Below are 11,425 nucleotides of genomic sequence, written 5' to 3'. Positions count from 1 at the left end.
ATTTTTTCAAACTTCACATGGAGGTTACCCTTGGTCCCTAGTTGTGCCATACAGATTTTGAGGCTGATAGGAAAAACAAGATGGCCGCCAGGCGGCCATCTTGGATTTTGATAGTTAAGGTTTGATATCTCCATTTCTCATAAAGTGCTGAAGGGATCTTTCTCAAATTTAATATGTAGGTTCCCCTACCCTTGTTGTACATATTGCATTTTGGGACAGATCGGTCAACAAGATGACATATTTCATATGTAGGTTCCCCTAGGGACCTAGTTGTGTATATTGCATTTTGGGACCGATCGGTTAACAAGATGGCCGCCAGGCAGCCATCTTGGATTTTGTTATTCAAAGTTTGTTATCGCTATTTCTCAGAAAGTACTGAAGGGATCTGTCTCAAAATTCATATGTAGGTTCCCCTAGGGCCCTAGTTGTGCATACTGTGATTTGGGACCGATTGATCAACAAGATGGCCGCCAAGGAGTCATCTTGGATTTTGAAAGTTGAAGTTTGTTACCTCTATTTCTCAAAAGGTACTGAAGCGATCTGTCTCAAATTTCATATGTAGTATGTTTGAAAAAGTTTAAAAAGTAGAGAAAAGATCCATCTTTCCTTTGTCAGATATAGATCATTCTTTGGTGGGCGCCAAGATCCCTCTGGGATCTCTTGTTTATAAATGATGGCTTTAGATATGATCCCCCTGGAGCAGGAGATATGGGGCCCCAACAGTAGAAGATGAGGAATTTGTTTTGGAAAAGCTAGAAGTCATAAACACATCAATAAATTTTGGCCAAATATTATCAAACATTCTTTTGCGAATGGGAAAAGATTTTGTATAGTGAATCTGCCCAACACTGTAGTTTTTTTTTTGGTTTCCATTTTACCAAATGTTTGTTATCCCTTCCTCCTGTTATAATTTGTTGAAATGATTTTCAGATGACCATTAAGGCCCATGGGCCTCTTAACTTGTTATGCCCATTTGTTACTGCCTCCTGGACAACAGTTTTTGTTTGGTATGAATTAACAATGTTTTAACCAGAGATGTCAAATATGTAAGTGAGTAAGAGAGTGTAAGACAGAGCAGGTGATATGAAAGTGTTTTTGTACAACAATATCTTTTAAAATGAATACCCGTTATTTGTCTACATCAAGTCTTTCATCACCATTACTGACCATCCCAGAAAGGTTTTTAATTTCTGGTACTTATCATGTAATTACCTACTCCATGTGCTGTCCTATTGCTATTTTATAGTGCTTGTCCTGACTTGTGAGAAGTGACTATAAAGGTGTCATACAAATGTATGTAAAACTGTCCATCATTCGTGGTAAACATGATCTCTAACATTCCAATCCATATGAATCCACTGTGTGTTATCTTGTGTTGTGTCACTATAATACAATAATATAATATTGATATGCATTTTAGGTCATCTGACTTCTTCTCAATAACTGAAAGGCTCAGGGTACTCATATTGGGCCGGCAACATGCTGGTATGTAGGGCTACCAAGTTTGTTCAAATGAATGACCTTGGCCTTTATTCAAGGTGACAGGGGTCAAAAAGGCTAAAATTATTTTAACAATTTTCTGTGAATAACTAGACAGGCCAAGGGTATTGATATTTTACTTGAAGCTTGCATGGATAAAGAGCTACCAAGTTTGATCACATGAATGACCTTGATCTTCATTCAAGATCACAGGAATCAAATAAGCTACAATCTTTAAACTTTCTGTGTATTTTAGTTCTACTGTTGATAATATATTGTATTAACAGTCGGATGTGTTACTGGACAATCTTATGCTCCTGTAACATACAACATTTTACTTAAGTAACCTACTTCGCTACTTTACTGTAAAATATTATTGCTGTAATACATCGTTATTGTGATAAACCTACTGTAATTCACCCTCACATCAATATTATACACTTCTCTCTCTATCTGATGACACTCATGATTCACGTTACCATGTGGTAATATGTGTGGTTTATAAATTTTATAATGAACACCTACATGTATTAAGAAATCCTAAAATCTTTGTTAAATGTAGTGTGACGATAAGTTACTTGCTGTTAAAAACATGAAATAAATTATTGAATAAAGTTTTGAAATAAATACAAAAACAATCTTTCTTGTATAATATTCTGCATGCTAATTGTACTCCCCAGTATTGAAAGACAGATTTAGAGGAAATTTGTACAGCAAAATGATATATATGCCTGCACCCATATCGACAAACTCAGTTTCAAGAATGCTCATTGACAGTGTCTGCTCTGAAATGTCTCACTTTTTAGCCCATCATCATCAGATGGTAGACTCATTCCCTCTGAGATCCCTTGTTTATAGCAGGCAACACATCCACATCTGTGGAATTCTTGTTCAAGAAGAAAATCAGCTTTAATATTTATGATGACAGTTTAGGTTCCTAGTGCTGGTATGCAGTTGTAACTAGAAACATTACTCTTGAGCTACCTAAGAATTGGTCCTATACTTTGTCTTACTAGCTGAGTTGTTGTAAGGAATTGACTTACCCAGTATATATATACATAAGTCCATAAAATGAAGTACACTGTCATTGAAACCAATTCAATTGTTGACTTACAATCTACAACTAGCCATATATACCACACAAACTAAAACGTCAGGATTATTTTATCCGAATTTATTCATCATTTAGTACATTCAATAACAGGTGGTCAACTGCATTATATGCACTTTGACTCTTTACTTCAGCACTTTTAATTGTGTATAACAAAGTACATCATTTGGACCTGAGCCTTATCAGTCTAATGATGTTACTTAGGGCGACATTTCACGTCACATTGTGCTTTTCCAGCACCTGTTGATTAGCTCAGTCATAATCCACGTTATATATTGTATATATAAAGTAAGATATGGGTATTGCAATTTTGACAATGTCTGAATATAAAAAATCTGTCTTGGTTGTTTGAAACATCTTAGACACCAACTACTGTCACTGCCTCGGTACTTGTGTGAGTACACTTCTTGAGCATTGTACTAACGACTGACTAGCCTACTATGGTGGATATCCACCTGCCTGGTAGTCAGTTTAGCACAGCTTTCAATTATGTCAACCACTGATAAAGTACATAGGCTGTACATAATGTCTACCAGTCTGTAAGGTTTTCTGTGTAATAGGGCCCCAAGTCTCTGTAGATCAGCTATCTAACTTGTTCACTACTAAGGTGGTCTCCAGATTGAGAGTCTGTAGTGCCTCGACGATGTAGGTACTGGTCTCTATAGAGGTTGTGGTACCTACCAGGAAGGCCTTCTGTAGGAGTACGTCAGCATGATCTGTTGTAGGACAGAGGTATCTGGTACATATCAGTGATTCAAACTAAGACATTGTGAAAGATCACATCAGGAGTATAAACTTGTCTCCATATTTTCTCCAGAGTAGTGCTTTCAAATTGTAAATACATGAATATATAACATCTTCATCTAAATCTAAATGACTCTTGGAGTTAGATGCTCCATGGTCAACAGACCATAAACAATATTTATCATTTAGGCATTATTTTTAAAGATAAATGTATATATTTATCTAAAATGTAAAAGAATTAGCATTTGTTGGCAGTGTTATATGTCTAAAATATACACTTTATATTAAAGAAATTGGTTTGCTTTAAAGTACATCATTTTTAGAAATAGTACACAATCTTCATTTTTGGTATACATTATAATCATTTAACTAAATTACAGCCATGGTAAGCTAAATTGCAATCTATACAATTTAAATACACTAAATTGTGCCTACCTTGACAGAGGACACAGAACTCAGGCAGATTTTTCAGAGCACTTGTAATGATATCAGCGTTATCACTATCGAGGCACTGGAGAAAGCTGGCGAGGAACTGTACACCAGACCTAAACACAAAAAAGAATTACTTAGTATTAATTGTAGACATTGTAAAGACAAATATGAATGTTATAAATTAAATGTGCAACATTATAAAATGAAAAATTATTTCTGAAATCTCACCTTGGCACCTGGCGGATATACCTCATGATGAGTGAGTAGCATGTGTTCCTGATCTTATCGTTCAGGTCTAACAACAACTTCTTCAGGTCGCCCTGTAACCAACATAAAACATAAAGTCAGGTACATTCCGTACAAGTTATAATAAATGCCATGTATTTCAAACAGTATAGTCGGTTATTTTTGCCGATCAAAAAATTCCTGATCTCTGTTCAAAAATAGAAAATTATATTTTTAAGAAAATGTGAAAATATCATCCTGAAAAATCTTCTAATGTATGGTATTAATACTGGTATTAGCACAAACATGTTTAAGTTGAAGTATTGTGTTGTCCCTGTACTACCGTACAATGTATCATACATAACAGAGTTCATTAAAGGAGAATAGTTATTTAACAGTCCGTTTACAATGAATACATTATGTACATGGTTACTTAATGATAATCTAATCACCAAATATAAAATTAAAGATTTTCTCTTTAAATTTACGAAAACTGTTTTTGAAATTTGAATTTCATGAAAACCATTTTAAAAGCAAGTGACCAATAAAATAAATATATACCAGGAAGTGCTCTAGAATGTCAACTTTTCTCTTTGATGTCTCATCCAGGTCTTGCAAAACATCCATAATATCTGGAAAATTAATGAAACATCCATAATATCTGGAAAATTAATGAAATATCCATGATATCTGGAAAATTAATAAATCATCCATAATAGCTGGAAAATTAATAAAATATTCATAATATCTAGTATTTGATCAACCATCTATAATATCGAAAAAGTAAACACATCAAACAAAACATATCTGGGAAAGTAGAAGATCCAGAGTAACTTTAAGTTTATTGCAAAAAAATGTTCATGATATCTAGAAAGATATAACATCATACAAATTAAATACAGGCTGTACTGATGACCTAATTCAACAACAATCTGATTCTTATAAAACTGAATTTCAATTCTTATTAAGTCCCATTGTTAATGTGACCTACTTGATGAGTCTGTGGCGTTCTGTAGTCGCTGTAGGTACGGTGCTATCTGTCCCACGGTCCAGGGCGAGGTGGGGCGGGCCAGACCCAGGGTCATATCTACCTGGTGGGGAGTGTCACTCTCTGTCTGTCTTGGCAGGGTCAGCCCTGCTAACAGGGACTTGAGAGTGGGCATGTCGGGGTAGACTGTGGTCAAGTTACTGGAAATAGAGAAAACAGGAACGGCTCATTACAATTCTGTTTGGAAAAATGATTCAGAGAACTTCTTGCTGCTAGTCAGCCAATTTGTAAAAGCTGCCTTATATATAACCTGCTAACTTGGTCAGTGTCTGAACAGTTAACCGCTGATAACATCATAAGTAATGTCCCATTCTCGGCAATACACTATATATTTGTAGCATCATATTTCTGACACAGCAGATATGTTAACTTGATACTCCTACATGTAGTTGTAAAAACAAAATTAGTTACTAAACAAGATCTTACCTGAACACCCCTACATGTGGTTGTAAAAACAACATAAGTAACTAAATAAGATTTTACCTGAATACTCCTACATGTGGTTGTAAAAACAACATAAGTAACTAAACAAGATCTTACCTGAATACTCCTACATGTGGTTGTAAAAACAACATTAGTAACTAAACAAGATCTTACCTGAATACTCCTACATGTGGTTGTAAAAACAACATTAGTAACTAAACAAGATCTTACCTGAACACCCCTACATGTGGTTGTAAAAACAACATAAGTAACTAAATAAGATTTTACCTGAATACTCCTACATGTGGTTGTAAAAACAACATAAGTAACTAAACAAGATCTTACCTGAATACTCCTACATGTGGTTGTAAAAACAACATTAGTAACTAAACAAGATCTTACCTGAATACTCCTACATGTGGTTGTAAAAACAACATTAGTAACTAAACAAGATCTTACCTGAATACTCCTACATGTGGTTGTAAAAACAACATAAGTAACTAAATAAGATTTTACCTGAATACTCCTACATGTGGTTGTAAAAACAACATAAGTAACTAAATAAGATCTTACCTGAATACTCCTACATGTGGTTGTAAAAACAACCTTAGTTACTAAACAATATTTTACCTGAATACTCCTACATGTGGTTGTAAAAACAACATTAGTAACTAAATAAGATCTTACCTGAATACTCCTACATGTGGTTGTAAAAACAACATTAGTAACTAAACAAGATCTTACCTGAACACCCCTACATGTGGTTGTAAAAACAACATTAGTAACTAAACAAGATCTTACCTGAATACTCCTACATGTGGTTGTAAAAACAACATTAGTAACTAAACAAGATCTTACCTGAATACTCCTACATGTGCTTGTAAAAACAACATTAGTAACTAAACAAGATCTTACCTGAACACCCCTACATGTGGTTGTAAAAACAACATTAGTAACTAAATAAGATCTTACCTGAACACCCCTACATGTGGTTGTAAAAACAACATTAGTAACTAAACAAGATCTTACCTGAACACCCCTACATGTGGTTGTAAAAACAACATTAGTTACTAAACAAGATCTTACCTGAACACCCCTACATGTGGTTGTAAAAACAACATTAGTAACTAAACAAGATCTTACCTGAACACCCCTACATGTGGTTGTAAAAACAACATTAGTAACTAAACAAGATCTTACCTGAACACCCCTACATGTGGTTGTAAAAACAACATAAGTAACTAAACAAGATCTTACCTGAACACCCCTACATGTGGTTGTAAAAACAACATTAGTAACTAAACAAGATCTTACCTGAATACTCCTACATGTGGTTGTAAAAACAACATTAGTAACTAAACAAGATCTTACCTGAACACCCCTACATGTGGTTGTAAAAACAAAATTAGTTACTAAACAATATTTTACCTGAATACTCCTACATGTGGTTGTAAAAACAACATAAGTAACTAAAAAAGATTTTACCTGAATACTCCTACATGTGGTTGTAAAAACAACATTAGTAACTAAATAAGATCTTACCTGAATACTCCTACATGTGGTTGTAGAACGTTTATAGAATGCTGGGGCTCACACATCATGTAGTTCTGAAGGTACCTAATAAATTTTACTACTATTGGAGCCAGTATTCTCTCCATACCATGTCCCTGAAACAAAAGTCACAGTTACTTATGGATTTCACTGATTATAAGATGTAGTTAAGTGTTTTGTGTGGACAAACCGTATATCAATTTTTGAAAGTTTATTTATGAATAAATTTTGATGATACACAAGTGGTACACAGCAATACAGGTTATTTCATAAAGCCAATGACGCTTATCAGAACTTTTGATGTGTAAAACAGGATTTACATACAACAAAATAATACTACAGACCTGTAAGAGTGAGATAAAGGACTCGAGGATGTCACTGTGACTGGCACTGTAGTCTCTCCTAAACACCAATGGCTGCATGGCCTCCAGTAAGCCAAGGATATGTGTAAATAGCTGGAGGTAGTTCCTGTGACGGAGCTGTCCTAACTTAAACTGAGTCTTTCCTTTCAGTAGGGCGCTCATCATCGGCAACTGACTGTAACACAAAATTACCTATTTTATCTAGACTAAATGTACCTGTTTTGGTATGTCAGTGAAATAATTGCATGAATTTGTATTAAGCCTAGCACAATCATGATTTGCTGCAAAATTTGTTCCACAAAAAAGTGTTCAAACATAGCAGCTAAAATATGTATGTTTACAAATATATGATATAAGCTAAAATATGTATATTTACAAATATATGATATAATCTAAATTACTTGTAAATGATAATGGCACTGTAATGACAGCAGTTTTAGCATGTGTACATACCGTAACATCAGAAGAGGATGTTGGGAAGCCAGTTTACGACACGCTATATTAGCGTCATGCATACGATCCTCATTCCTTCGACCATGGCCAGCATGTCCTAAGCTTGTTAGCAAACGGAACGAGATCAGATCAACCTGGAAAAGTGATTATAAAGAATAATCTCCACCTTAATCAATTACAGTCCTAACAATCTTATCTCCCCTTTATCAATTACAGTCCTAACAATCTTATCTCCCCTTTATCAATTACAGTCCAAACAAACTTATCTCCCCTTTATCAATTACAGTCCTAACAATCTTATCTCCCCTTTATCAATTACAGTCCTAACAATCTTATCTCCCCTTTATCAATTACAGTCCAAACAAACTTATCTCCCCTTTATCAATTACAGTCCTAACAATCTTATCTCAATTACAGTCCTAACAATCTTATCTCCCCTTTATCAATTACAGTCCAAACAAACTTATCTCCCCTTTATCAATTACAGTCCTAACAATCTTATCTCCCCTTTATCAATTACAGTCCAAACAAACTTATCTCCCCTTTATCAATTACAGTCCTAACAATCTTATCTCTCCCCTTTATCAATTACAGTCCAAAACTTATCTCCCCTTTTATCCAATACAGTCCTAAAATCTATCTCCCCTTTATCAATTACAGTCCAAACAAACTTATCTCCCCTTTATCAATTACAGTCCTAACAATCTTATCTCCCCTTTATCAATTACAGTCCAAACAATCTTATCTCCCCTTTATCAATTACAGTCCAAACAAACTTATCTCCCCTTTATCAATTACAGTCCAAACAAACTTATCTCCCCTTTATCAATTACAGTCCTAAAAATCTTATCTCCCCTTTATCAATTAACAAACATTCAAAGAGAGGGAACAGGGGAGATAACTTTTACAAGCAGGATTCAAACTTGCATCTATGGTCAAATAAAACATTTTTTTCATATCCTTATATATATATCCTATAAATACAATTGATACTAAATCAGCAAATATACCAGACTTCACTTTATCCCTGAAGAACCTTGTCCATCTTTATAGGCCATTCTCTATTTAATATTCCTCTAGTAGCAATTAAAGATTTTAATATCATTCTAACTGTAACAAAACACCATTAAACAAATCAAATACATGGGTTTTTTACCTTGATCTATGGTTAACAGTTATCTTTTGATGTACTGTAGCAAAATTCATCATTTTTGAAAGAAGTGTTTAATTATTGCCTCCATGCTAACATGTCCTCTGTGATAACACATCAAACCAAACTAACAAGACTGATGAGATTATCACCTGTTTATAGACACCTACCTGGATGACAGTTTCCTGGGAGAGACATTTGTCGGTAAGAGAGGTGGAGATATCAGGTAACCATGACAACAGTCGAGGACACTGGGCATACAGCTCCACCAGGACCTTCTGGTGTACACTTTTATGTCTGTAAAATCAACAATTCACTACAGATGGGGACTTTGAAATTTTATATTTTTGAAGGTCATTAAAGTTTTAAACAACAACATTGGTATCATTTTAATTCATTCAAAGTACAAAAAGAGCCAATTATTTCTTGAGTTGATTTTAAATTAGTAATTCTTTTTTCTTCAAATTCAAAAACATTATTTTTATGAGCATTTCCACTTAATTTGTGCCATCATAGGTGATCAATAATACTTTTGTAATAAACAATACATTGATATGGACCAGAACAATCCTATCAGAACTATTAATTATAACATTGTATCTGCCTCACCTGTTAATTATAATGAACTATTAATTATAACATTGTATCTCCCTATCCTGTTAATTATAATGAACTATTAATTATAACATTGTATCTCCCTATCCTGTTAATTATAATGAACTATTAATTATAACATTGTATCTGCCTCACCTGTTAATTATAATGAACTATTAATTATAACATTGTATCTCCCTATCCTGTTAATTATAATGAACTATTAATTATAACATTGTATCTCCCTATCCTGTTAATTATAATGAACTATTAATTATAACATTGTATCTCCCTATCCTGTTAATTATAATGAACTATTAATTATAACACTGTATCTGCCTCACCTGTTAATTATAATGAACTATTAAAGGGACAATTCAGTGAGGCTTATTCGTTACATAACCATGAAGCAAAATATGACATAAATGTATTGTTCTACATTCCTTATGAAACATATGACAAGAAATAGTAACAAATTCCACAACATTGTAAGTATTTTGATTAATACCATTGAGATTCTAAATCGTTGATCAATACGATTAAGCAGGTACAACATGTATGCTGTACCCTTACCCGAGTCAAAGTCACGCACGTTAAATAAATGCAATGCATAACCACTGAGGAGTTGATGAAATTTGAGTAGTTGTAGACAAAAAAATCTCTACTACACAGGCAAGGGTCAGGGTTGGGCATACAAGGCTATGTGTAATGGTGATAGAATATTTCACATACATTTGACTAAAGTGGGCTTTTCTGACATATCACGGTTAAACCAACTAATCTAATTTCCATTAGAAGTGATTTGTTTCTGAAATATGTGCAAGTTTTAATGTACTCTTAAACCGAATTGTCCCTTTAATTATAACATTGTATCTCAGCTGACCTGTTAAACCGAATTGTCCCTTTAATTATAACATTGTATCTCAGCTGACCTGTTGTCAGTCAGTGCATCTTGTGCCTGCTTCGCCACAAATTTGATGTTGCTCTCCTCATTGTTGGTACAAGTGACCAGTAACTCCACTCGACTAGACAGTGGTATTCCCTTGTGGTCAGTTTGGCCGGACTCATTGGTCACTGCTTCCTCTACTATATAATTCAGAATGGTCTCCAGCTGGTCCTGACTCATACTTAAGACATTCTCCACCGGCTGTTTCTGTAAATTTCCACACACTGATTAATGATCAAAGCATCTTTAGTTGGTATACATTACATATACCAGATTAATACATCTACCTGTTAATCCATGTCATCATTCATATATCCTGTCTGGCAACAATGAATCCAGCAAATACAGTATTTGACCCAATAAGCGCCCATGTCCCTATAAGCGCCCCTCTCCCTTTTTAAGGCCTCGATTTCAATTGTCCACGCATAAATAAAGACCAAAACTACACAAAACTGTATAGATTTGCAATAATTTCGTCAAGTTTTATTAGCACCTTTTCATTTTTCAATTTTTCAAACACCTGGGCGCTTATTGGGTCGAATACCATAATATACAAACAAGTAACTAGTTTTTAAAGCGTATATGAACTATATAACTAATGGAGGCAACTTGTTAAAGTTATAAAATCTAAAGGTAAAAGAGATTAAAGTATTTTCATGCTTTTAACAATACGTTTCAGAGCATGTTGGCCCTTCACTTGGTTCCAACACAACTTACCACAGATACTTTCTGCTCTCTACCTTGCCATATCTTAGGAATCTGCAAGCATGCCCAGAGAAAGTCCAGCACAGTGGTCGGACAGAAACTGTAATACAGCATCAATATATCATACAAATTTTCACTTTGAGATAAAAGAGAGCATACATAAGATAAAGGCCACCATGATTGTTTTAACACACTTAGTAAT

At 34.3% G+C, this 11,425-nt stretch overlaps 1 protein-coding gene across 1 annotated transcript in view; it reads right to left on the bottom strand.

Annotated features, from left to right (window-relative positions):
• Positions 1 to 2,632: 2,632 nt before the first annotated feature.
• The window catches only part of LOC138324205 (integrator complex subunit 1-like), a 46,240-nt gene continuing 37,447 nt past the window's right edge, over positions 2,633 to 11,425 (bottom strand). The window contains exons 34-44 of the mRNA XM_069269286.1: positions 11,236 to 11,323; positions 10,505 to 10,725; positions 9,149 to 9,275; positions 7,829 to 7,962; positions 7,358 to 7,550; positions 7,005 to 7,129; positions 4,983 to 5,179; positions 4,553 to 4,623; positions 3,995 to 4,086; positions 3,770 to 3,879; positions 2,633 to 3,306 (exon numbers count right to left, since the gene is read on the bottom strand). Coding sequence (XP_069125387.1) covers positions 3,170 to 3,306; positions 3,770 to 3,879; positions 3,995 to 4,086; positions 4,553 to 4,623; positions 4,983 to 5,179; positions 7,005 to 7,129; positions 7,358 to 7,550; positions 7,829 to 7,962; positions 9,149 to 9,275; positions 10,505 to 10,725; positions 11,236 to 11,323 — 1,495 coding nt within the window. The 3' untranslated portion in view covers positions 2,633 to 3,169. The remainder of the gene's footprint in view (positions 3,307 to 3,769; positions 3,880 to 3,994; positions 4,087 to 4,552; positions 4,624 to 4,982; positions 5,180 to 7,004; positions 7,130 to 7,357; positions 7,551 to 7,828; positions 7,963 to 9,148; positions 9,276 to 10,504; positions 10,726 to 11,235; positions 11,324 to 11,425) is intronic.

The sequence above is a fragment of the Argopecten irradians genome, chromosome 5 (assembly GCF_041381155.1).
Source record: "Argopecten irradians isolate NY chromosome 5, Ai_NY, whole genome shotgun sequence".
NCBI lineage: Eukaryota > Metazoa > Mollusca > Bivalvia > Pectinida > Pectinidae > Argopecten > Argopecten irradians.
Note: the sequence above shows the minus strand (reverse complement) of the source record. Positions and strands in the feature narration are given on the sequence as shown.